General features: G+C 43.5%; 1 protein-coding gene across 3 annotated transcripts; it reads left to right on the top strand.

The window, feature by feature from the left end:
* ipo8 (importin 8) lies at nt 1-27,901 on the top strand (the record flags this gene model as incomplete). Of its 3 annotated transcripts, XM_080757577.1 has the most annotated exons (26): nt 1-144; nt 2,318-2,399; nt 3,982-4,138; nt 4,653-4,811; nt 6,094-6,250; nt 6,627-6,716; nt 6,941-7,035; nt 7,841-7,925; nt 9,202-9,336; nt 9,791-9,890; nt 10,644-10,720; nt 12,004-12,120; nt 12,649-12,738; nt 13,706-13,871; nt 14,586-14,746; nt 15,401-15,526; nt 17,002-17,077; nt 19,914-20,039; nt 21,188-21,285; nt 21,785-21,880; nt 23,322-23,405; nt 23,701-23,837; nt 24,247-24,464; nt 25,600-25,887; nt 26,486-26,615; nt 26,884-27,901. In XM_080757577.1, coding segments are annotated over exons 1-26 (3,135 nt in total). In that variant the 5' UTR covers nt 1-60. The 3 variants fall into 3 exon arrangements, with proteins under 3 accessions (XP_080613703.1, XP_080613704.1, XP_080613702.1); XM_080757578.1 differs by lacking the exon at nt 26,884-27,901 and having other exon boundaries at nt 17,002-17,068; nt 26,486-26,619; XM_080757576.1 differs by lacking the exon at nt 26,884-27,901 and having other exon boundaries at nt 26,486-26,619.
* Between the last annotated feature and the right edge of the window lie 79 nt (nt 27,902-27,980).

The raw sequence follows: 27,980 nt of genomic DNA, 5'->3' as shown, positions 1-27,980 counted from the left end.
TGTGATTGTGAGAAAAGGAGAACACAGGCACAGGAGAGAAACCTGATCGAAAACATTACAATGGATCCCAATCGGATTATTCAGGCACTGAAGGGCACGATCGACCCCAACCTGAGGATAGCGGCTGAACATGAACTCAATCAGGTGGGTTTCTGCAACAATAACAACAACAAAAGTAGTTTGTTTTTGTGTTAGATTCTAGCATCCAACCCCCCGCCCCATTTCCCCCCACACAATGATCATGATACGGATGATAGGGCCTATAATTATTGTTTTTTTTATAAGATGGATAGATTACAAACCTTCCATTTCAGGCCTGCCAATGGTATGGTTCCATATCGGTGCTAAAGATGTGGCTTTATTGCTAATCGCTATAGTTGGCCACATTTTGCATCAACACACACACACACACACACACACACACACACACACACACACACACTGATCTCCATTATTAGCTGATGCATAATGCATAAACAATGAACATCTGTTCTTGGGGGTCCAGACTCCACACCTATAACATGATGAAGAAGGGGGAAAAACATAACATTAAACAAGACAGACGTGCATTAGCAAAAAAAGGGGGAAAATATATAATTTATATATAGAGAAAGTCACTCAGTTTCCAGTTTTTATATAGGCTACTGTTGCACGGAACAACAACACACCACAGCATTGTGTTGGTTGTGACAGCCATCTAGCAACAATGACTATTATTACAGTCCCTTCGCAGTACACAAACACATTAGCAGAAGAACGATCTGAAACTATTACATATACTGGTCTATTTTTTAAAGTATAGAGATTTGTAGTTTTGTACTACTGTTGGCAAATGCGATTGCTTTCAGCCAGGTTACATTTTCACTTGGTGATGTTTGGTAAACATTTTAGTTCCTGATCTTGTTTGATATTTTAACTGGCTATAGTGAACACAATAGTATTGTGTTCACTAGTAGTGTGTTATATTTTCATTGTTTTGTCTGTTGTGTCTCTTGCTGATCCTGACCAGTTAAACATTGGATTGTACAGAATTTTCATCAAGGCTTTAAACACATAGAGTGGTTTAGTCAAGTGAACAAAGGTGCATATTATGCGAACAGCCGAACATACAAAGTGATGCAGCCTAGAGGAATCTGTGTGATTAAATTGCAGTGCCACTCTCAGTTTATAGGAATGCTGACTGACACTTCTCATCGCTGACAGATTAAAATGCCTGCTGTTTTGGAGGCTATACTGACACTGACAGATATACATACATACATACATACATACATCATCCCTTTTCTGTTCATTTGTCTGTTAAAATAAAAAATGGTATCCAGGCCTTGCTGTGAACTTTTACTCTTTTATAGTTTTAGGTTGTTTTATTAATGTCCATTTTACCATTGTGTTTTAGAGGATGGTTTCGGAGGGGTGGACGCCTCTGCCTTGCATAGTCACCAGTGAATAGGCATGTTGCCCTTCACTGTAGTGGTAACCCTATTTTGTCATTCTTTTTAATATATGAAGGTATTGTGGGCTGGGATTTAAAAAAAAGCCCCCCTTTTAAATACATACATACATGCATACATACAGTACATACATCTCAGAAGTTGAAGCAGTTTTTAAGGACCCACTTTTAGGCCAGTGCAACAGAGCATGCTTTTGCCTTTTTTTTAAACCCATTTTAACCAAATACATACATACATAGGGATCACATGACCCAAATCATAGAGGGAATATGACCCAAATTACCCAATATTGAAGTTGCTCTGATAAAATAACTCACTAAGAATTTAAGATGTGCCACAGATAGGCCTGTCACAATTATGACATAGGCAATGGCCTAATCACAATTATTTGACATAATCACAATTACTTTTTTGCAACATATTATAAAACAAACAAATTGCCCATCTCCCATCGGGGGGGGGGGGGGGGGGGGGTGAAACAAAAATAAAGGTTGTTGTGAATATGGACTGGAGTGGACAATCAAAATCTGATGGAAACATTTTATTTCGAAGTGGTGTTATCATAATTCATCTTAATGTTGATATGGCACTGACTATCAAGAAAATAAAACTTTGTGGCTAAAAGGTTGCCGACCCCTTAATAAAGTATGTAGTACAAATATGTAGTACACTGTCCTAAATGCATCTTTTGTTTACTAACTCTAAAAGCCAAACATGTCAACAGATATTCATAATGTAACTTCCAATGTATCAATGACAGAAACACAATTGAATTAGTAGTAAGTAAAATGTCCTAATGGTGACAAACCCTAACCACAGAATACTATGCCTGTGTTACGTTACACTTTACGTTGTTGTTGTTTCAGTCCTTCAAGATCATCAACTTTGCCCCCACGCTGCTGCAGATCATCGTGTCTGAACAGGTGGACTTCCCTGTTCGCCAGGCAGGTGAGAGAGAGGGAGAGAGAGACTGTGACTGCACTGCAGGGTTGATTCTGTCGACTAAAAACTATGATTAAAAAATGTCCTCGACTACCTTGTTTCACTGATGAAAACGAAATAAAAACTAAGCTATGACGACTGCAACTATATGAGTAAATAAATATATCGACAATTTCATCGACAAATAAAAAGTAGACAACATTGTTATAGGGAGGGACTAGTGGAGTAGAGATCCGGTAGAACTAAAAGAGTTTGGTTGTGCACGGGTGTTGTGCTCTGAAAATAGCAGATCTACAAGCTCATGACGTGCCGTTCTGTTGTGTGAGCTTGTAGATCGGATATTTTCAGCCGGCAACCATGTTGTAAAATCAGGCATTACGACGCCATCACGGCTGCCAAAATACATTTTTGTCGACTGTAGATTTAGTCTACAAAAATCTTATGATATTTAAGCCGACTAAAACTAGACTATAACTAAAACTTTCAGATGACTGAAATTTAACAGAAATGTATTCAAAAGTCTATGACTAAAACGAAATAAAAATTTGCTGTCAAAATCAATTTTGCTGCACAGGCCTGTTTGTTGAGCTGTGGCTTTTTGAATACAAACGGCTGGTAGCTGTCTTGCGTGATGTTGTTGCTTTGATCTGTGCATTCCTCACTTGTGGTTGCTAGTAATGTCTGTGATCTACAGTAGTTGTGTAGTGTAACAGCCGTTCCTCGACCCTTTTCTGGGCGGGCCCACTTGAAAATCTGAAAATCGATCTGATGAGTCCATTTTAGACCCGAGGCCGATTCTAAAAACGTCTTCCAAATCCTGACCTAAGTCTTCTGAAAAACTTCAAATCTTAAGACTAAGACTAAGAAAACCTGTCTGTCTGTCTGTCTGTCCGTCCGACGGTGAGACAGTCTCCATATATGAAGATCATGACACTGAGTGTCACTGACCTCATCAAAACATACATGGATACATGGAGAAGATGTGTGTGTGTGTGTGTGTGTGTGTGTGTGTGTGTGTGTGTGTGTGTGTGTGTGTGTGTGTGTGTGTGTGTGTGTGTGTGTGTGTGTGTGTGTGTGAGTGCGTGCGTGCAACTAATGTATGTATGCAAAGGAAGGTGTAGAAGGTCTAAAATAGTGGAGTGTGAACAGATGGGATGTGCATTTCCAGAGCAATCAAAACATTTAGTTCCACCGATCAGATAACGACTCACTTCAAGGTTTTACAGAAAACATGTAGAAGGTTAAAACATCCGCACACTGGTTTAAAGGCAAATGATTTGCCTGATGAAGACCTATGAGGTCGAAACAAAGCTTGTTAGATCTGCTATTTCCCGGCTATCGTTTAGTTATTTCCAGCAGTTTTCCAGCTATTTTGAACCCATTAAAACCAGGAAATGATCTGTGTCAATTTAGATTTTCTTTTCGTTGGCTATTGAAATAGCAGATCAAAATAGCAGACGTACAACCCCGCAGTGAGCTCACTGCGAGCTTGTACGTCTGCTGTTTTGTTGATCTGGAAAGCATTTGTGGAAGTTAACTCAGTGGGTCAATGCTGTCCCTAAGACGTGCGCGTGCGTTGCTTCCACAGCCGCCATCTACCTGAAGAACATGGTGAGTCAGTACTGGCAGGACAGAGAGCCCTCCCAGGGCGAGGTGGTGTTCCCCTTCAACATCCACGAGAACGACCGGCAGCAGATCAGACAGCACATCGTGGAGGCCATCATCCAGTGTCCAGAGTCCATCAGGTAAGAGACATCTGGAGGCCATCATCCAGTGTCCAGAGACATCTGAGCTTTGGCACATAGAGGAGAGTTGTTGTTTTTGGCAGTAAATCTAGATTTAAATTTTAGTCATAGTCTCTTGAATAGTTTTCAGTTTTTAGTCTTAGTCACATTTTAGTCACCTGGGATGTTTTAGTGTTAGTCTAGTTTTAGTCATATCATAAGATTTAAGTCGACTAAATCTACAGTTGATTTAGTCGACTAAAATGTATTTTGTCGTGGCCTTGATGCCGTCGTAATGACTGATTTTACACTTGTTGAAAATATGGCATGGCTCAGCGTCTGTGTGGGTCAATAGGTCGTACTGTCTAAACAGCAGGGCCAAAGGTCCTACTCTAAACACAGGGACAGACAGACAGAGGGACACACAGCCCTTTAAAGGAGACGGTGTGCACCGCTCAAAAAGGCGGTGTGTGACATCCCGATCATGAGATCGATGACTGTTTATCGGGGTGTTTCTTTTTGTGTTTCCCACCAGGGCCCAGTTAACGATGTGTCTGCGCGCCATCATAAAGCACGACTTCCCCGGCCGCTGGACGGGCGTCGTGGACAAGCTGGGCGTGTACCTGCAGTCCCAGAACAGCAGCAGCTGGTACGGCAGCCTGCTGGCGCTCTACCAGCTGGTCAAGACCTACGAGTGAGTCTGACACACACGCGCACACACACACACAGACCTACGAGTGATGTCGTCACATCTGGCCCAGAATATCGCCTGATTTCAACCAACTTGAATTCTGCCCACTAAGACGGACGTCCCTGGATGAATCAGAGGGAGTCTGATCAAGGCCGGATCAACTTAAGTCATATCATAATTAGTCAGATCTGGGCCAGAATAAGCTATATTATTTCAACGTCCTGGAAATGACGTAAAGATCATCCCCATATGGGCTGTGATCTGGCCTAGTCCTGAACATCCTGAACGTCATCATGACGTCATTTGGCTTGCTGGGCCCCGTCCAGGTCCCTCTGTTGTTCCACTCATGGATTAAAGTTCTCAGTCGCCATGACTGATTCCATAGAAGTCAGCATGTCTTCTATGTCTGTAAAACAGGCTATCTACAAGCTTACAACACGTCGCAGTTAGCCTATTTCCGGTTATTAGTTATGTCAGTCTTCCAGGAAACCCTAATGATCTCAGATATTTCATAACCGCAAGGCCTCAATCTGCAATTGCAAAAAGTGTGTAGGACTACTAGTGTGCTAGTGTGTGGTGGCTCCTTTCACGCCGTTTCACAAATTACAAATAAGGACTTGGGCCTAGCAACATTTTTCAGTTGTGACATTTTAATCCATGTCCACACCATCACTACGTCCTAGGACGGCGGCTGTCAACCTTCTTCACAACAAAAGTCGGTCGGGAGTGGCTCATTGTCAGTATCAGCCGGTAACACGCGGGAGTCTGTCCCTGTTACAATGTGCTATAGACACCAGCGAGATGGATTGATGAGGTGGAGCGCCACACCTACCATCAGCTCCCAGTACTTGCCGCACCCAAGCCGTGCTGCTCATACGCTGAGTTGGCGGTGCCCGGGATCGAACCCATAAACCTGTGGTCCAAAGGGGAGAGCTCTACCGAGTGAGCTACCCGGACACCAGTGTAAAATGAAACCAAACATCAGTGCGACCAGTGTTGATTTTTTTTCCAATGTATTTTTATTGAGGCTCTGAAATTTCACAACTGTTCAATCGCAACTCAATGTATATAGAACCACAAGTACCACAAGTACCACAATACGGATATTGCAATGCTGTGTGTGTGTGTGTGTGTGTGTGTGTGTGTGTGTGTGTGTGTGTGTGTGTGTGTGTGTGTGTGTGTGTGTGTGTGTGTGTGTGTGTGTGTGTGTGTGTGTGTGTGTGTGTGTGTGTGTGTGTGTGTGTGTGTGTGTGTGTGTGTGTGTGTGTGTGTGTGTGTGTGTCAGGTATAAGAAGGCAGATGAGAGGGAACCACTCCTGGCAGCCATGCAGCTCTTCCTCCCACGCATTCAACAGCTTATCACCCAGCTCCTGGCCGACGCCACCATTTTCTCTGTCCTCATCCAGAAACAGATCCTCAAAATCTTCCACGCTCTCGTACAGGTGGGTTTGGGGGTATGTGTGTGTGTGTGTGTGTGTGTGTGTGTGTGTGTGTGAGGGGACTCACTGACTGCTTATAAATATTGTACATTTACTAGTACACATTTATTTGAGAACTTTAGTTACTAGTTACTTTGTAGATTCAGATTTCAGATTATTACAAGATGATCTACAAGGTCTCAATGTGTCGCATTGTGAGCTTGTAGGTCTGCTATTTTCAAAAGATTTGTATACATTTCAAAACTTGTGAAATGGGACCTTCTGCATATTGAGTACATTTTTACTTTGACTTATACACAGAATATTTCTATATTGCAGTATTGATGCTTTTACTTAAGTAAAACATCTGAGTACTTTTTTCCACCACTGTCGTCCGCAGTACTCGCTGCCTCTCCAGCTGATCAACAACACAGTCATGACCCAGTGGATGGAGATTCTCCGAGCCGTCATGGACAGGGGCGTGCCTCCTGTAAGATACACCACACTCTGCAACCAATAGTCAAGTCAAAATGTATTTGTAAAGCACATTTAAACGGCCAACCAAAATGCTGTGCACCAAGAGAAAAAACAAAATATCTACACACATTGCACAAAATACAGCATACTGTAAACATGTAATAAACTGTAATGTTTACAAAGCAATGACCCTCACTATGGATTTGATGGCTGTTGTTTTGTCATTGTGCGTGCTAGGAGACATTGGAGGTGGATGAGGACGACCGCCCAGAGCTGGTGTGGTGGAAGTGTAAGAAGTGGGCCTTGCACATCATTACTAGACTGTTTGAGAGGTGAGACTTGATTGATTGATTTATTAACAGTTTGCAGAATGACAGTACATTTCAAGTACAACTCAATACAAAAACTGTAACTGTTAACAGTGAGTGGACGACACCATAAAGCATTACACTTGTTTACAATTGGGCCCACCATTTTCAATTCATCAAAACATTGATGACTATAAAGTCAAAAGGAAATCATCATAGGAGGTAAGACTCTGCATTAGAAACCTCGGCCACACTTTCTATGAAGCCTGTGTCTGTATGTAATGCATTATGTTCTAATCCACTAACACTATGATTATAGTATGCACTCATAAACACAATAATCAACAAAAGCATTGTATAATGACTTAGTATCATAATTATTTTGCCCCCTGTTCTCCCCTGGCCAGCTTTTTTCCATTTATCGCTATTTCAGCGTTGTTAAAAATAAATAAATCTATTTGTATATGGCGTTCCCAAGTTGTTGCTGTTTGAAAAAAAGTAACAATGGGTATGTTCCCTAATGCAATTCCAATGGTAAGCTGTGTTGTTTTCACAGGTGTTTTCAAATGGCTGAAATGTATATGGGGCTGAAGTGGTTAATGTATGTTTTGTAATAATAATCTAAATCTACGAAGTAACTAAAGTTTTCACATATATGTCATGGTACAATATTTGAATCTCGGATGAAGTAAAAGTGTATTAGTCAAGTAAAGTAGTAAGTACACATACCGGTACCTCTAAATTGTACTTAAGTACAGTACTTAAGCAAATGTACCACCACTGAATATGCTCATCATTCCGCACTCTCATCATGACTGATTCCCATTAGGTATGGAAGCCCAGGCAATGTGACCAAGGAGTACTTTGAGTTTGCTGACTTCTTCCTGAAGACATACTCAGTGGGCATACAACAGGTATGTACATACTTCTCCTTCAGACAACGAGGTCCCTAGCAAAATTAGTTAATATAGCATCGCAATCATTTAAACTTACTTTAACCATATTTTATAGCTATTTTGGAAAAATCGTGTCAGACAATTTGTTTGTTTTAAAATTTCCTGAAAAGTTAATATTTTGGACATAGCTGATTTCTGTTCGAGAGCAGATATATATCTTTTTAAACTCAAATCCACATACATTTTGGGGGTTTCCTTGACATGAACAAGCCCTAGTCCAGTGGTTCTCAGACATTAATGGCTCAGGGCTGCACCCCTGTAAAAAACCTTTCCCCCTGAAAGCCATTATCAGTTTTTAGAACCTTACATTTAGGTCCTATTACGGTACATAAACATGTAAAGCTACAAGTATGTCACGAGGAAAACTTGAGAGAATGTCTGTTTCCATTAAGACAGATTGAAAAGAACTGTATAGACTGGGTATGCACATGCACAAAGTGAGTGGCAAAGTGAGTTTAAGGTTGTTTAATGCAATCAGATTTTTGCCACTCAGTAGGTGTTCCCACATAACTTCCAGGTATGATGATGCCATGCGCATACCATCTATACTTAAACCCACTTGAAACCCAGCATCCCTATTCTTGGGGTAACATTTGTCAAAAACAGCCGATCACATTGTGACGAGTTGTGAGCTTTAAAATAAAAAAGTTTTTAATTTGCAAAGAGAGTTGGCATAGATTGCCGTAGATTGAAAAAGAACGCACCGAGTACAGTGCAACTCAGATCCGTTTTATTAAGTAAAGGGGTTAAAGGTAGAGTAAGTGATTTCACTCAAAAAACCTTAGGTTTCGTTTTTGGCTGTGGGACCTAAGCCTTCGTCCAATCAGGATAGAGAGTCAAAAACGAGGTTTTTTGACCCCCAGGGGTTAACTGGGGACAGGGAGGAACTCCTTATATGGTCAGCACACTCTATAGTAGAGAGGATTATCACAACAAAACAAAAAAAAAAGTGATATTTGGAATTAAGTGAAATCACTTACTCTACCTTAAGTGGTTAAATTGAAGTGATATTGATGAATTCCAAATATTTAAAATGATGCTGAGGCTCTCGACTTGCGTCACGACACCCTAGCCACGGTCCACGGCACACACTTTGAGAAAGGACCTGCCCTAGTGGTCTCCCCCCCCCCCCCTGTTGTTACAGTAAGTGGTTGGTCTGCTGTGTCCACAGGTGTTGTTACAGTAAGTGTACAGTACGTTGTTACAGTAAGTGGTTGGTGTGCTGTGTCCACAGGTGTTGCTGAAGGTGGTGGACCAGTACAGACAGAAGCAGTACGTCACGCCTCACGTCCTGCAGCAGTCGCTCAACTACCTCAACCAGGGCCTGTCTCACTCCCTCACCTGGAAGCAGCTGAAGCCACACATGCAGGTGGGAGTCTAGTGGTGCGTTCACACATGGTGCGTTCACACGGGCAGACGCAACGGCGCGTCGTGAGTTGATTTGGAGCAGCTACAGCACATGCATCATTGCGTCTTTGCAACGTCATGTCGCTGGCTTCCATTGGCAATGAATGGTAGACTGCCTCTTTTACATCTGCCCGTGTGAACGCACCATTTGCTTTGTAGCTTCACGTCGCTGGCTTCCATTGAAAAGGAATGGTAGACTGTATCAGTTTGATCTGCCTGTGTGAACGTAGTATTATAAGTCCTGAAGGTTAGAATGTTCTCAAGAACGAGGCACATTGAAGTCCACGACTTAATTTCCATTGTGGTCCTCCTATAGTACACGTAACAAATACATGTTAATAGATATCTTGGTAGGGCTTTATAGATTGAGAAAAGCCAAAGTGAAAGTGTCTTCATGGCTGATGTCTGCTCAACAGACCATAAGTCAGGAGGTCATCTTCCCGCTCATGTGTTACAAAGACGAGGACGAGAAACTCTGGCAAGAAGACCCCTATGAATATATCCGCATGAAATTCAGTGAGTGGAAATGCACACGCACGCACACACACACACACACACACACACACACACACACACACACACACACACGCACGCACACACACACACACACACACACACACACACACACACAGCAATAGGAGATTTATGCATGAAATGTTTATCAATGCTTAGAGATTTCAGTATTTGTAGATGCAGGGACACCTAGTGGCAAGTTTATGTGGGTAACAGATCTCAGAACATTCCTGTTGTTTATAGTGGTTCTCAAAGTGGGGTCCAGGGACCCCTCCGGTTTCCTTGTGGCCCGGGGGTTCCAAATAGACCCTCTGTAACTCTGAGAGTGTACAAATGGAGAGTTATGGGGGTCCTCAATATTATATGGCTTGAGAACCACTACAGTGTAGTTCACTACAGCACTGTTTCCCGGACAGTAGGTTGGGACACATTTGTGGGTCACGGGCAAAATTGTATGAGTCACGACTCGATTAAAAAATCCCATTTTCTTTTCCTACATTTAAAATGAATATATATATATTTTAAAACAAACAAACAATCCTAAGAAATTCCATAAATACAAAAATAATAATAATTAAAAAGTAGTGAAAATAACCGATTTGTGCGTTTGTAGATCTGCTATTTTCACTAGTCTGTGCCCCGGGCAAACGTCTAATGTCCCTTTTGGGCCTCGACCTGGAAGGTTTGGGAGCCACTGCGCTACAGTGTAGTGACTACAGTGTTGTCCAACTCTCTGTATGTTGCTGTGTGTTGTAGACCTCTACGATGACCATGCTCTCCCCGCCACCGCTGCCCAGAGCCTGCTGTGCAAAGCTGCCCGCAAGAGGAAGGAGGTGAACGAGACATTTTTACGGCCCAGTTCATCCTTTTAGCCTAGTGGTTTTCAACCCTTTTCATGTCGAGGTCCATTATTTGTTCGGCATTTGAGCCACAGACCACCATTTCATGAGACTTAACCTCTCAGACCCAAGACCCTTATATGCCCTAGAATATGCTGTTGTCGTTGGATGAGATTTTGTCCACAATTCCATGCTGTATTGATGTAGTACCATAGGAGAGATCAGTTCATCAAAATGACAATCATTCTACACTCTCAAAATACTGTGTAGACTTCTTGTATTGTAAATTGTTAAGTAATTGAGAGCTTAACAAGAGCTTTGACAGCTGCTTTTTCTTCCTTTTTTTCACTCTCAATACGTTAAAGATCTAATAAGGTTGCATTTGATTACCAACTTCATTGATTGACACCAACAATCATTTAAGGACCACTGGTGGTCTCCAAACCACTGGTTGGAATGGAAACCACTGTTTTAACCCATTAAGACTTGATACACCTAGACGTTGTTGTTATACCTATCAAGCTGGGAATGCAAACATTGGGACTGGTCGCACGGGTGACTGTTTCATGTAATCAATTCCCAACAGATCTCCAAACCTGTTGTTTTGGGGAGAGCTGGTTTCAATTAATTGTGTGTTGGCTAGTGAGGTGCACCCTAGGAGACATTTATACTTCAAAGCGCAACAGTGTTGCACGCAGAGAACAGCTGATATACAAGCTCACATCGCCTCGCGGATGCCACTGTTGTGAGCATAGAGGTCTGCGGAATTTGAATAGTTTTGAACTGAGCTTTCTACCCGACAGACATGATATATATAGCAACATAATTGCGTGGGATTTAGAATGTTTTAAGGTGTTTTTAGAATCTGCCTCAGGTTTAAAGGGGAACTTCTTCATCCATTTTCAACATTTCTTAATATAATTGGTCCTCATTAATGCTCATTATAAATTGACACCATTTCCATTAACTTACTGTGTCTCATTTGCGGGCTGTGGACATTTCACTTACCTGTTTTACCAAAACGTAATTGATGTGCATTACAAGCTATTAGAAACTACAGACTTCCCCTTCCTGGAAAGTTAGCATGCTGAAATAGAAGCCATTGATTAATAAACAAAAGGTAACAAGTGAGCAAAGTGCATTAGTAAAAAAAAAAAAAGAAGAACTGGCTGAATACACAGAAAACGTTGCTATCCTATTCTGAGCTTTAGTGGACCAACTATTTGAAGATAATGTAATCCATACATAATGACAGTAAGCCTTTGTACTTTGATCAGGTTCTTCCCAAGATGATGGAGTTCTGTCACCAGATCCTGATGGACCCCTCTGCTGACCCCCGCAGGAAGGATGGGGCACTGCACTGCATCGGTGCTCTGGCTGATCTCTTACTAAAGGCATGTTGTACACCATGTACTGGACTTGACAAAAATAACAGATCTACAAGCTCACAACGTGCTGCAGTGGTTCCCAAAGTGGGGTCCGGGGACCCCCAGGGGTCCTTGGGGGAGTTCCAGGGGGTCCCCAGCTAAATAATAGTTTGGAACCAAATGGACCCTTATGGGTCTGTATCTCTGAGAGTGTACATTCATTTTACCCAGAGATAGAAATACCTTTAAATGAGGGTCCGTAGACTAATGCATGTCAAACTGGGGATCCTTGACATTTAACGGGTTGAGAATCACTGCTACAGCCATAAAAAAAAATCTCTTCTGGGGGTCCCTGGCATAACTTTTAAAATAGCTGATGAAATTGTGATTTTTTTTTTTTTAGATCTAGATTATTTTGCCCCGCTTGTTTTCAGAATGTGGCAACACTGTTCCAAGGTCCTTTCCTTGTTCCTGAGGTGATGGATATATCTGCTGCGTTCTGTTGTGACTATAACTCTCCCTTCTCCCTCTGCTGTCTGTTCCCATCCACCACAGAAGCGACTGTACAGGGAGCAAATGGAGCTGATGTTACAGAACTACGTGTTCCCCTTGCTCAACTCTCCCCTGGGATACCTGCGAGCCCGGGTGAGTGAGCCCCACGCGTCCCTATTCCTCACACACAATGCCGTCGTTGTTCCTCGCCACAGACCGTCTGCCCTCAGTTAGATGTTTAAAATGTGCAACGTCCCATAACCCCTCGGATGTGGAGCGTGCGAGAATAGACTGCAGGAATGTGCTTGCATGTCCGTGGACATACAGTTGTACTTCATAACAAGGACTTTTGTGTTTGTGGTCATTTTAATAATGCTTGTATCATGGGGAACATGTTAGTATTAGCACTGGTTCCCAAACTCTAGGAAACTTGTTGTAATTTATTGTAGCAGGGCTTCTTTATGAGCAGACTTTTGTTTTAGTTTTTGTTATTTCTACATGTGTTTGTCCTGATTTTTGTGACCCATTTTTCACCCAGTGTCAATTATCTAATGTAATCCTGGGTGCTACGCTCCCTCTGCCAACCTTTTGTACTTTACTTGAGTATTTACTTCCAAACTTCTACTCAACTACCTCTCGGATCCAAATATTGGATAATACTTTTACTCCACTACATTAATTTGAAAACTTCAGTTACTACTTTGTAGATTTAAATTATTATTATTATTATTATTATTATTACAAAACATACATTAACCACTTACTCTACTGTATACATTTCGGCCAGACGCATTGTGAGATTGTAGATTGGCTATTTTCAAAATATTATATTATTATATTATTATTATATGAAAACTTTAAATGGGACATTCTGCACAGTTAGTAATTCTACCTTTGGTACTTAAAGTAAATGTTGAATTCCGGACTTTTACTTGTAACAGAGTATTTCTACATTGCAGTATTGATACTTTTGCTTGAAAGAAAACCTTTTGAGTACTTTTTCCACCACTGCCCAGTGCCCATACATACATACATGTTGATTCTCATGTGTTTTGCTGCATGCGTGCGTGTGTGTGCGTGCGTGCGTGCGTGTGTGTGTGCGTGCATTCTTCTCTCTCAGTCGTGCTGGGTGCTCCACTGCTTCAGCCCGCTGCGCTTCCATGACGAGCTGGTGCTGCGGAACGCCGTGGAGCTGGTCAAACAGGACCTGATCGCCGACAAGGAGATGCCCGTGAAGGTGGAGGCCGCCATCGCTCTGCAGACGCTGGTCAGCAACCAGGAGCAAGGTCCGCCTCAAAACACTTTGGAAATGTCATACTTTGAAAATAATATGTATTTATTATTCTGTAAATATGAGTGAATAATATAATTCATCTATATCGTTTGAGTTAAACCATTGAGACTTGAAGCTGATTCTACAAAAAGAAATGTCTTCTGAATCCTAAACGTTTTCTGAAAAAGAATAGTTTTAGTTTCTACTGTATGTCAGTGGTGCTGAAACCTATTTTAGTTTCTACTGTGTGTCAGTGGTGCTGAGACCTATTCTAAAGAATAGTTTTAGTTTCTACTGTGTCAGTGGTGCTGAGACCTATTCTAAAGAATAGTTTTAGTTTCTACTGTGTGTCAGTGGTGCTGAGACCTATTCTAAAGAATAGTTTTAGTTTCTACTGTGTGTCAGTGGTGCTGAGACCTATTCTAAAGAATAGTTTTAGTTTCTACTGTGTGTCAGTGGTGCTGAAACCTAAAAGAATAGTTTTAGTTTCTACTGTGTGTCAGTGGTGCTGAAACCTAAAATAATAGTTTTAGTCTCTACTTTGTGTCAGTAGTGCTGAAACCTAAAATAATAGTTTTAGTTTCTACTGTGTCAGTGGTGCTGAAACCTAAAATAATAGTTTTAGTTTCTACTGTGTGTCAGTGGTGCTGAAACCTAAAATAATAGTTTTAGTTTCTACTGTATGTCAGTTGGTGCTGAAACCTATTCTTCGACATGTGTTGCGCAGCCAAGGTGTACGTCAGGCCGTTCATCCGGCCGGTCATGCAGGAGCTGCTGCATGTGGTCAAGGAGACGGAGAACGACGACCTGACCAACGTCATCCAGAAGATGATCTGCGAATACAACCAGGAAGTGGCCGCCATCGCCGTGGACATGACCCGCAACCTGGTAGGGACGCACGTCTGTCGGAATCAGTATCAGAAAGGAGAAAGTGGTATCTGTTAGAGTTCTCAGCGGGCCCGAAAATGAAGGCCCGGAATTTAAGCATAATATGGCAACTTGGCAAGTTAACTGGTCATATAGCTGATGCTGAGAAGCTCATTTGGTGCGCAGACCAGAGGCTAGCCAGTGGCAGCAACAACAACTACAGTACCACCGTTCTATTCTCTCACTTCTCCGACTGAGTACTGTACTTAAGTAAAATGTTGAGGTACTTGTACTTTACTTGAGTATTTCCAATTTCCGATACTTTTACTTCTACTCCACTACATCTCCAATCCAAATATTGTACTTTTACTCCACTACATTTATTTGAAAACTTTACGTTATATTATTTACATTTTCTTTGTAGATTTCGAAGATTTGAAAACTTGAAATGGGATGTTCTGCACAATGCGTACTGTTAACCTTTGGTACTTTAAGTACATTTTGATACCGATTCCTAATACTTTAGTACTTTTTACTCAAGTAAGTTCTTAATTTCCCGGCCATTTACTTGTAACAGAGTATTTCTACAATGCAGCATTGACATTGTTTTACTTAAGTAAAACAACTGAGCACTTTCCCCACCCACCGGTTGTGGCGTGCGTCCACCGCCTCCAGGCGGAGATCTTCACCAAGGTGCTGCAGAGCGAGGAGTACGAGGAGAGCGAGGACAAGACGGTGATGGCGCTGGGCATCCTGAGCACCATCGACACCATCCTCACCGTCATGGAGGACCACAGGGAGGTATGATTTGAGGGGTCCATAATTTGAGGCAACAATGCGACAACAAAAACCAGAAGTTGGAGTGGTTATTTAATCATGAAGTATTTAAGACGGCACAGTTTGTTTCTAGAGCCTGGAGTGGAAGACTCCAGGTACATGTCTGGTCAATGCCAAGCTCACAACGTGTCTCTCTGCGACCCCATAATTGTTACAAAACCCCTACATAGCCCTAGGCCTCATACATTACATGTGTGGGAAAAATGCGTACAAGATGCACGCCTACAGTATGTGCATGAAATTACCTCCGGGGTTAGGTTGGGGTCTTGAGTTATTTTAAGGTCGGGGCTGAAAAGTTTGTGATACCCATGCACTAGTCCACTGGTTCTCAAACTGTGACATGTGGGGGGAATTAAAAGACTTCAGTGCACTGTGCCTACACATGTTGCGACCGCAGGTCGCAACATGTGTAGGCACAATGCAAGGAATAAATGCATTCGCCATGTATCCGAAGGAAGTCTGATCCAATCACTTTTAGATTTCTCCAGTTTAATCCTGAGTTTTGTAGTGTTCAAGATCTGATTTTAGGCATGTTTAAGCCTCCAGGAAAATCCGTGTTGAGGTTCTTAATCTGCAATTTTTACAATATTTATCTGTGGAACCGAGTCAAACCAAATGTAATGCCTCAACTCCTACATTCCATGTGCTTGTCAGGTTGGGGGAGTTCACCGTTCAAATATGATTATTAGGTAGGGTAGGTACCCTCACAAGAAACATGCAGTAATCCTGGTCACTAAACTTCCTCCCCCTGGCCAGCCGGGGCGCCTGATGGAGTGGAATGGAACTGGTTGGAATAACGTGTTCCTTCCACGCGCTACGTCCAACCAGGGAAACTCCCGCCTGTCAGGTGTAAAGGAGTAACTTGGACAATCAGGCATGAAGGAAGCATGAGTTCAAGTCCGTTGCTCTCCCCTTGTCCCCCATATATGGGGACTAGGTTGGTGGAGGGTGTGTAGAGCCCAGGATCACATTAGATGATTGACACAGGGGTGAAAAATGGGTTACAAAATTGTGGGATAAAAAATATATTAAAAAATATGATTATTTTGGGCGTCACGGCCTGAAAAGGTTGAGAACCACTGCACTAGTCCAAACTGGGAAGTGCAAGGACCACCCATATTGATATATATTTGGCCACGGACCACCCCAATCTGAAGAGCAGATTTATGTTTTGTTTTGGGGTTTTTTTTCTAAATTATTCAAACATTTTCAATATTTGTCAAATATTTTAAAAAAATAGTGAACTTGTGGATCTGCTGTTTTTCAATCTGGGAACCCATCGGCAAAAAAGGGTAAAACAGCACCCTCTTTGCGCTGGAATCTGTTCTTGAGAGCTTAGCGAGTTTGCGGTGTTTGGATAGCCAGTATAAATGGATACAGTGGTTAAAATTATGCTTGTTAACTACGTCTGCTGGGCTCTCTCTCTCTCTCTCTCTCAGATCACTCAACAGTTGGAGGGGATATGTCTGCAGGTGATTGGTCTCGTCCTCCAGAAGCCCATCATAGGTATGGCAGGTGTGTGTGCACGCACGCTTCATTCATTCATTAATTCACTCACTCACTCACTCACCCATTTATCCATCCATCCACCCACCCATTTATACATGCATTCATTCGTTCAATCATCCACCCATCCATCCATCCACCCACCCATTTATACATTCATTAATTCGTTCATCCACCCATTTATCCATCCATTCCCACACACGCCCTGTGTCCCTCCCACTGGTGGAAGAAGAGCACACAGTTTGTTTTAAGTAAAAGTAGCAATAGCACAATATAGAAAATACTCTGTTACAAGTAAAAGGCATTTTACTTGATTAAAAGCTCTTTGGCATCAACATATACCTACAGCAACAAGATAAAAGTACTAAACTTTTTTTGAAGTTTAACATTTTATAAATTATAAAATATGGCTTATGTTTCTCTAAAACAGTCTGCAGCCACTGTCAGCATTTTTACTAATCTTTCAAGACCCACAGAGTATTTTGTTCTTGTCAATACCAAACATCTCAAAAGAAAGAAGAGTCTCTACTTTCATCGGGGGGACAAGTGTGTTTCTGCTATGTTCCGGTTTTTAGTTATTGGCAGTTGAATATAATATATGAAAATGCTGTGTGGGAACAGAAAAAAAAAAAAAGTGAAATCCTAGGATAGGATTTGATAGTTGATGAATTTGTTTTGATCACAACTTTATTTTTCTTTCTATTTCCTCCGATCCGGAAGCCATAGATTAATCCATTAATGACGTCAAAATTAAAAAAAAAGTTTTCTAAATCATGACAATTTTCTGAAAGATTTGAGGCACATTTTAACGATTTTTCAAAAATAGCAGACCTACAGTACAAGTTCATAGTGCTATGAGCTTGTAGATCTGCTATTTTTCAATAGCTAAATTATAACATAATGTTTAAAGCACCAAATTGGTTCCCGCACAAAATGGGTTAACTCACAGGTTGCGGAAGAGTAACCCTCCATCCCAGTGAAGAGTAACCCTCCATCCCAGTGGTTTCCAACCCTTTTCATATCAAGGTCCACATTTCCCACCATTTGATGACATTTTGCCTCTCGGACCCCAAACTTAGAATATCTTGTTTTCGGTGGATGCGATTTGGTCCACTATTGTATGCTGTATTGATGTGGTACAATTATTTTGCAATCTCTAATTGTGTAGACTTCTTGTAATTTAACTAATGCAGATGTTTAACAACAATTGAACTATTGAGAGCGTAAAATGAAACCAAATTACGCTCTCAAAAGTTCGAGATCTAATAGGGGTCGGTGTGGTTACCAACTCTCCATCGTTTAGTTGGGAACCCCCTCAAGGACCGCTGGTGGTAGGAAAATAAATATCGTGGCCCGCACACAATGCTTTATGACTCTCTTAAGGTCTTCTGATCCGAGCCCCTGCCTCCCTAACATTCTCTGCACGTCCCTGCTGCCCACCTTGTAGAATGGCATGCTCGTATTCCTCTTCCAGTGAAACCACGTGACGTTGTACAAGTAAAAAAAGTTCTCCTTGTACTTTCTGGAAGGTCACCAAACAACCAGAACGATTTATACTAGTGTAATTACCTCTGCCAGTGTGCGTGCGTGAGTGAGTGCGTGTGTGTGTGTGTGTGTGTGTGGTAATTGGGCCCCTGTGTCTGGTGGAGAATTGAATCCAGTCAGCTTTGCCGGTAAATGAATGAATGGCTGGACTGATAACCAGTGGTGTAAAGTAACTAAGTGCATTTAAGTACTGTACTTAAGTACAATTTTGAGGTATTTGTACTTTACTTGAGTATGTCAAATCTTCAGTACTTCTACTCCACTAAAATTCAGAGGCACGTATTGTACTTTTACTCCACTACAACTTTAGTTACTTTGTAGATTTTGATTATTATATTGCAAAACATACATTAACCACCTCAGTCCTATAATACATTTCGGCCATTTGAATATAACCGATCTACAAGCTCATGTATACATTTGAAAACCTTTTTCCACCACTGGGAATAACCCCCCATCTGCTCCTATATGTGGGGCGTGAGACACGGAGAGAGCAGCGGGACGGAAGCTAAAATTAACAAGGTGAAACATGGAGAGGTCAGGCTAATTTCCCTCCCAGGGAACTCTACTCAAGTACTTGGTTATCCGTAGACAGGCACACACACACACACACACGCCTCTCTCTCTCCCCTCATCAATTTAATTCACCCTGTGTGACTGTGCAGTACCATCACATTTGGTCTTCTTCGGTCCATGGCTCTCACTCGCAGCCTGATCGATGTCACCATGGAAAACTTGTATGTCCAAACCCGTTACTTTTCAAGAAATGTCGGGGTGGTGCGGGGGGGGGACCTGTGTTCCAATCACGGTTGATTTCGTCAACTAAAACTATGACAAAAGAAATTCAACTACCTTTTTTTCACTGACATAAACTAAATTAAAACTAAGCTATGATGACGGTGCATGGAGAACAGATCCGTAGAACTAAAAGTTGAGCCATTTTATGTTCAGATGCATTCGGGTGTTGGTCTCTGAAAACAGCAGATCTACTGCGACACATTGTGAGCTTGTAGATCGGCTATTTTCAGCATGCAGCCAAGTGTAAAATCAGCCATTACAACGCCCACGGCCCACCAAAATACATTTTTGTCGACAGACTGGAGCACAACCGAACATAAAATGACTTGTCTTCTAGGTCTACTAGTTTCTTGTTGACAAAATTGCCGCCAATATGTCTATATTTAGTCTTAGTAGTCCCTCCCTAACATACGTCTAGTTTTTTAGTTGACGAAATTGTCACTCTAATGTATTTGTCACGGTTTCAAGTCAACGAATTGAACACTGACCCTCCTCCATGCAGAGTTCTATGAGGAGATTCTGTCCCTGGCGTTCGGCCTGACCTGCCAGACCATCTCCCCCCAGATGTGGCAGCTCCTGGGCGTCCTCTACGAGGTGTTCCAGCACGACTGCTTTGATTACTTCACAGGTGCGACCTCACACACACACACACATTACTACCACGCGCTGTGGTTAAACTGGTACGTCCTCACACACACACACACACACACACACACACACACACACATTACTACCACGCGCTGTGGTTAAACTGGTACGTCCTCACACACACACACACACACACACACACACACACACACACACACACATTACTACCACGCGCTGTGGTTAAACTGGTACGACCTCACGCACACACACACACACACACACACACACACACATTACTACCACGTGCTGTGGTTAAACTGGTACGACCTCACACACAATGCCAGATCATCAGGTAACATACAGTATCATGTTTAAACTGCAATACAGTTGTCAGTCAGCTGACGGCGCTGTTCTGCGTGAGAGGAAATGAATCTCCTACCCAGGGGGTCATCAATATGTATGTACACTTGCAATGGTTTTTCTTGTCTGTTTCGATTTTCTTTTTTTACACAACATTATAATGTTCTTATTTGGATCATAAGACCCAATTACTGATTGTCAAGTCTCCATGTGTTCTCCAGAGTATGTATGACACTATGGCATATTGGGAGTCCAACTACCAGTAGTACTTCTTGCCCTGATGAAGACCTTGTTCGTCGAAACATGTTGGCAGTTGCCTTTTTAATTCAATAAAGGCGTTCCTCGTTTTTTTTAACTTTGAGTGCCGGATCATTTTTTTTTATCCATATCAGTACTACTAGTTGGGCTCCTAATATGAATCAACACTAGCCCGCAAATGCGATTGAAATGCCTGCCATCTCAATGAGTCCTGCCGTCAATTCACCTACTGTACTTGATCTGGGCCGGGGCAGACGGCACAACATAAGACCTTAGTGTATACTAGAGGCTTTTACTTAACAAAAGGTTAAGTACAGTACACATTTCACTATTTAGACTTCCATAATGAAGGAGGACCAAAATGTTGCGTCGCTGTTTGTGTTGCTTTTTTCATGTTAGGACTTGTTGAACAGTTGAACGATGCACGATTTGCATTTTCATTTACCTGCTCTAACGATTTTGGACTGTGTGTTGGTGCAACACAATCTCACCCGCAAAAAGTCAAATGTTGACTTTTTTTGGCAGACCCCACGAAAAGTCACGTTGATTGCTACTGTGTTTTCTCCACAGATATGATGCCTCTGTTGCACAACTACATTACTGTGGACACGGACATGCTCCTGTGCAACCCCAAACATTTAGAGGTCATCTATACCATGTGCAAAAAGGTCAGTGTTTTCCGAAAATATAAAAAAGAAAAATAATAATAATACATTTCAGGTAAGGCTGGAGGGGATGTTAAAAAAACAAAACAATAAAGGTTTAAATGTCACTCATTTTCAACATTGAACTATGTCATTAATATACCTTAGAGTTGTTGGATATAATAAAATAAAGTTCTGTTTAGCCTGTTTAGCCTAGACGGTGTACTCTTCAGAGTTCACTGTCGTGATGTCACTGATCACATGACCCTATAGACCTAGGCTCCAGTTCCAGGCTAAACAGAAGGGGGAGAGGACTTTTTTTGTATTGCGATGTATCTCAGCAGAATTGTGAAATAAAAAATGTAAACGTAAGAAATATAAAAAAATAAAATCATAAACTAACAACCGTTAGGCATTGAAGTGAAGTCGTTCTGTTTACACCTACAAAAAAAGGTAAAAAAATTTAAAAAATCCTATCGATTATTATTATTATTCTTGTCCGACTGTTGCCTTATTGCCGTAGGTGCTGACCAGCGACGCGGGCGAAGACGCCGAGTGCCACGCTGCCAAGCTGCTGGAAGTGATCATCCTGCAGTGCAGAGGCAGGGGCATCGACCAGGTCAGTGATCACCCTGCAGTGCAGAGGCAGGGGCATCGACCAGGTCAGTGATCACCCTGCAGTGCAGAGGCAGGGGCATCGACCAGGTCAGTGATCACCCTGCAGTGCAGAGGCAGGGGCATCGACCAGGTCAGTGATCATCCTGCAGTGCAGAGGCAGGGGCATCGACCAGGTCAGTGATCACCCTGCAGTGCAGAGGCAGGGGCATCGACCAGGTCAGTGATCACCCTGCAGTGCAGAGGCAGGGGCATCGACCAGGTCAGTGATCACCCTGCAGTGCAGAGGCAGGGGCATCGACCAGGTCAGTGATCACCCTGCAGTGCAGAGGCAGGGGCATCGACCAGGTCAGTGATCACCCTGCAGTGCAGAGGCAGGGGCATCGACCAGGTCAGTGATCACCCTGCAGTGCAGGGGCATCGACCAGGTCAGTGATCACCCTGCAGTGCAGGGGCATCGACCAGGTCAGTGATCACCCTGCAGTGCAGGGGCATCGACCAGGTCAGTGATCATCCTGCAGTGCAGGGGCATCGACCAGGTCAGTGATCACCCTGCAGTGCAGAGGCAGGGGCATCGACCAGGTCAGTGATCACCCTGCAGTGCAGAGGCAGGGGCATCGACCAGGTCAGAGCTACTATAGGGATCACATTGGGACCACGATCGCTATTATGGTTTAGGGTCGGCTGTGGCTGGGAAGGTAGAGCAGGTCGTCGAGGTAGAGCAGGTTCGAATCCCGGCTTCTCCTGTCCACATGGCTGACGTGTCCTTGGGCAAGACAATGATCGTAAGGCAGAGACGCTAATATCGGCAGAAGTGTCGGACCGTAACAGCCGTCGGATGTATTTCCCCCGGATATGATATTATTCCGACCAATCACAACACTTGTTTCATTCACGGAGAATGTAAACTTTGTCCAGCATCAACGTAATTTCCTTGAGCGGTACTTCCGCCAAAATCCAGCAACTTCCGCTCAAAACAAATGATAGCGTCTACAGTAGTGCGAATGGCCACACACATTTTTAGACTAATTCTGTAGTGTAATAATGTAGTAGTCTATTTTGTCGTAGTCAAAGGAATCAACACTGTACCCGAGCAAGGTGTCTTGTAAGCCGCAGCTCATTCAAAATGCATGAGTTGATGTGTGATTAGCAGCTAAGGTGCAGCTGGTCCGACACCTGCTACTTTCTCTGTGCCTCTCAGATGTGCAGCTGCTCCTATACTTCCTTCTCCAGTGCAGTGGTTTTAAAAGTGGGGTCCAGGTACCCTCAGGGTTACATACATGGACCCTCACAGGTCTGTAACTCTGGGAGTTGTGGGGGCCCTTGGAATGGACAGGGGGGGCTGACGTCGTTACTGTGTTGTTGTTTTAACCCACAGTGCATCCCGCTGTTGGAATGGACAGGGGGGGCTGACATCGTTACTGTGTTGTTGTTTTAACCCACAGTGCATCCCGCTGTTCGTGGAGGCCGTGTTGGAGAGACTGACGCGGCGGGTCAAGTCCAGCGAGCTGAGGACCATGTGCCTGCAGGTAGGGGGGGCGATATGGTGATACAAATTACAATATCGTATATTCAGAGATATGGTATATATTGTGATACAGTGAATGTACATTCTATGACTTCTATACCTTATTTTATACTTTTGTAGCCAAAATTTGTACCTATTTTGGTCTAAATGTTCTGTTACTCCTTTTTCTTTTAGTTTCTGTTACCTTGTAGGTTGTACTGTTAAGTAACTTGAACAATGACCCTAGAAACCATGTGAAAAGATATCGTGATAATATTGATATTATATCTTTCCATATCGCCCACCCCTACCTGCAGGTGGCCATCGCCGCCCTCTACTACAACCCCGCCCTGTTGGTGCACACCCTGGACAACATGCACTTCCCGCACAACCCCCAGCCAATCACGGCGCACTTCATCAACCAGTGGATGAACGACACCGAGTTTTTCCTGGGGTGAGGGGGGGGGGGTTGGGGGGGGATTCATGAGCCTATAGAGCGTCGCGGTCCCTCCCCCTTTCAGAACGACGAGTGGCCCAGGAAATGAATCCCAATGCATTTTTCCCCATAGGCATTTCAAAACGTATTTATTTAAAGACCTTTTAAGCGTCATACTATGCCTATGGGGAAAAATGCATTGGGATTCATTTCCTGGGCCACTCGTCGTTCTGAAAGGGGGAGGGACTGCGACGCTCTATTGGGGCCCAAAACAAATGGTCCACCGAAAAGTCTCGAAGGACCTGAATGATAATACCCTAAAACATCAGTAGATTTTATTTAGCTTCATTTCATGCTTTATCTCTCTGTCTCTCTCTCTCTCTCTCTCCCCATTGTTGCCACATCTTCCCGGTTGGCACGCCGCCAGCCTCCATGACCGTAAGATGTGCATCATCGGGCTGAGCGTGCTGATGGAGCTGCCTCGGCGGCCCGCGGCGCTGGAAGGCGTGGCGGCGCAGGTGGTGCCGTCGGTGCTGCTCCTCTTCCTGGGCCTCAAGCACCTGTACGCCTCGCGCCTCCTCCACAAGCCGGACCTGCTGGCCCGCTGCACCGGGGGGACGCCTCAGGACCAAGAGGACCAGAACGGTGAGACTAGTAAAACAGTTTAGGGATAAGGGCGGCGCAAGATGGAGCCCTTCATCTAAAAGCAGTCAATAAAAACGGCACAATGTCAACAAAGTGCCAAGTGTCACTCTTTGTCTTTGGCGCGGGCTGAGGCTGCAGGTAAGAGATCGGATGAGAAATGCGAGAGGAGTGGAGGTTACACAGGGACGACACAGACACTGAGCCTCTCTAGAGACTGAGACAGGACATAATGATGAACGGGGAAGATAATACAAATGGAGCCAACGCGGGCAGAAAGGGGGCAAAAGTATACGTCAGCGTGAGTGATGATAATGAAATTAAACTATATAGATTTTTGCCTTGATGTACAAACCTCCTCCCGGCACTGAGGTCAAGTCAGCTGCACCGCATGTCCCCGCATGGCCCCTATAGCTCCGCTCTGCCCAACGTAAAGATGTCTAAACTGTTTTGTAGTGCAAAGTAAATGGACTGTTTTTGTTTTGTTTCCTTTTAAAACCCGGTGGCCAGGAACTATGGACGTTTACCATGACAAGGAATGTGCTTGGGTGCTAGCTTCCCATCTGTTTAGGGTATTTCAAACACGCATACGCTGAACTTTTAAACATACAGTATACGTAACCTTAACTACAACACTGTCACACAGCAGAATCTTGTCTGTTCACACAGCAGACGATGCAATCCTTCTCACAAAACCGTGTTAAAGCAAAAGGATTTGTGCGCAAGTCTCTCTTCTTTTCTCCAGTAAAACAAAGATTGTAACTGCGCCATTATTTAGGTATTGACAGTTGAATATGGCTTGTTTTAACCAGAAACGCAATCTGGGAAAATAAATCGGAGATGGAAGCATTTTAATGACAAAAGAATAATTACTACATTAGATCCTTTTGAAACATATTCCGTTTTTTTCCATTTTCTGAAAAAGTAACGGTTCTGTTTTTCCATTTCCTGAAAAGGTAACGGTTCTGTTTTTCCATTTCCTGAAAAAGTAACAGTTCTGTTTTTCCATTCCCTGAAAAAGTTACAATTCTGTTTTTCTATTTCCTGGAAAAAGTAACAGTTTTGGAGTGGAACGTACAAGGTTTTTCCCGGGCCGACGCTGACGAAATTGTCTCTGCTCCTTTTTTGGGGCCGCCAGAGGAGATTCCCAGCGACGAAGACGAGGTGACGGAGAGCCGCGGCGGCGCCATGATGCAGCAGCAGCAGCAGTCCAGCATGGTGGGCCCCATGATGCAGCAGCAGTCCAGCATGGTGGGCCCATGCCAGGCAGACGGCGGGGAGCAGGAGGAAGAGGAGGAGGAGGAGGATGAGGATGACTACTGGGATGAGGAGGGCTTTGAGGGCACGCCGCTGGAGGAGTACAGCACGCCGCTGGACTACGACAACGGAGAGGACGAGTATCAGTTCTTCACCGCCGCCCTGCTCAGTGAGTACGCGCACACACACACACACACACACGCGCGCACACGTCCAGGCAGACACGCACGCACTCACGCACGCACAGAAACATTCATGGGGAGAGAGATGCATGGTGACACAATGATCGACGGGATCGTGGGGTGCCCAGACGGCTAATCCAGCCCTGGCCATTTTAGACGTCGCTGTATAATTGTATTTATTTCTCAGCCTCTGTACTTAGCTAGCACATAGATGAAATGAAATGAAAAACACACGAGGGCCTAAACCTTTGGCCATTACTGAGATTGACTTTAATCCATTTAGGCCTGACCTCGAAATTAAAAGAAAATTCTTCTAAATCCTCCAGTTTTCTGAAATAAATATTTTTCAAAAATAGCAGACCTACAGATCTACAGCTTTGTAGATCTGCTATTTTTCAATAGCTAAATTATAACAATGTTTAAAACACCAAAAGGGGTTCCCGCCCAAAATGGGTTAATTTCCCCTAATGTTCATTTAAAAAAGACATTTAAAAATCAATAACCAAAACAAAATAGTTTATTGATGTGTGTGTGTGTGTGTGTGTGTGTGTGTGTGTGTGTGTGTGTGTGTGTGTGCGTGCGTAGGGGTTCAGAACACAGATGCAGGCTGGTACCAGACTCTGACGGCTCCTCTCAGTGACGACCAGAAGAAGCAGCTGCAGGAGATCTACAGCCTATCACAGCAGAGGAGAAGCACCGCCGCCAAGGGACAATGGTGAGAAAACCAGGCAATGGGCCAATCGGGAGGGAGGAAACGGACCTCTGGGCCAATAGGCTCTGTGCATAACTGTAGTCCCTACTTACTCCCCTGAAGGTGGCATACCCATTTCCTGTCAATATATATAATTGTCAATATATTTAGTCTTCGTTTTAGTCAACATACCATAGTTTTGTTTAGTTTTTATTTAGTTTTGGTCTGTGGAAAAAAAGGTAGGCGACCAAGGAAATGGACACTGTTACTCACGCCCTTGATGTGTTCTCAGAATGCTGAGGTGAGGACTGTAGACCCGGCGGTGGAGAGGAGAAGGCTCTGACCTGATCTGAAGTGGATCCACTTCGCTTTCCTATCCAGATCAGACCAGATCACGGATCAGGGACTTTGTGTGGACCCCCACACACACACAGGCCCCCAGCGAGACCAGGTTCTAGGGTTCCATGGCAGCTGGACGTGAGTTACATAGTGGACTGGTTCAGTATGATGTTTTAGCCCCGGTGGGAACCTGAGGCCCTGTACAGAACCAACAGCCCCTATTGGACTATTGCTGTGTGTGTGTGTGTGTGTGTGTGTGTGTGTGTGTGTGTGTGTGTGTGTGTGTGTGTGTGTGTGTGTGTGTGTGTGTGTGTGTGTGTGTGTGTGTGTGTGTGTGTGTGTGTGTGTGTGTGTGTGTGTGTGTGTGTGTGTGTGTGTGTGTGTGTGTGTGTGTGTGTGTGGAGGATGAGTTGATGTGTGAGAGAGACATGGATTAATGTGTAGAGAAAAGTCTGCATTTTATATATAAATATATATATAATATCATCAGCAAAGTTGATTTGTGTTCTTGTACGGTGCAGTCCTTTGGTCTCGTAAAACATGCGTTGGTGACGCGTGCAAGCACATGGACGCCTGTTTAAAGTGTGTGTGTGTGTGTGTGTGTGTGTGTGTGTGTGTGTGTCGAGTGACGGAACGCGCGGCGGTCACACACATGTTTTACCCACACTGCCTTCGTCTCCATAATTAATGCTTAAATCATCTCAGCTGGGATCGGAGCAGCAGAGTCTGCGAAGGGTGCCTTCTTGCACACGGACAGAGGATGGGATGGATGAACTGGAGTTTAACCACTTAAACCCCATATGGGTGAGTGGAGTCCTCTATGCTAGTGTGTCTTTCCTGTTTTCCGTTATTGTGGTCTATGTGGTAAAAAAAAAAAAGTTGAAGCACGGCGTCACGCCGTGCTTGCATTGTAAAAAACATTGTAAAAACATGAAACGGTCACACACATGAAATGTAAAAAGGCTTTAGTGATGGTGTGTGGGGGGGGGGGTTGATAATGGGAGAAGAGCGGTTAATTTTATTTTTATTATTTTTTGTTCGGTTTGTCTT

Source organism: Protomyctophum bolini (assembly GCF_963924005.1).
Source record: "Protomyctophum bolini genome assembly, chromosome: 23".
NCBI lineage: Eukaryota > Metazoa > Chordata > Actinopteri > Myctophiformes > Myctophidae > Protomyctophum > Protomyctophum bolini.
This window is presented reverse-complemented; position numbering and strand designations above follow the sequence as displayed.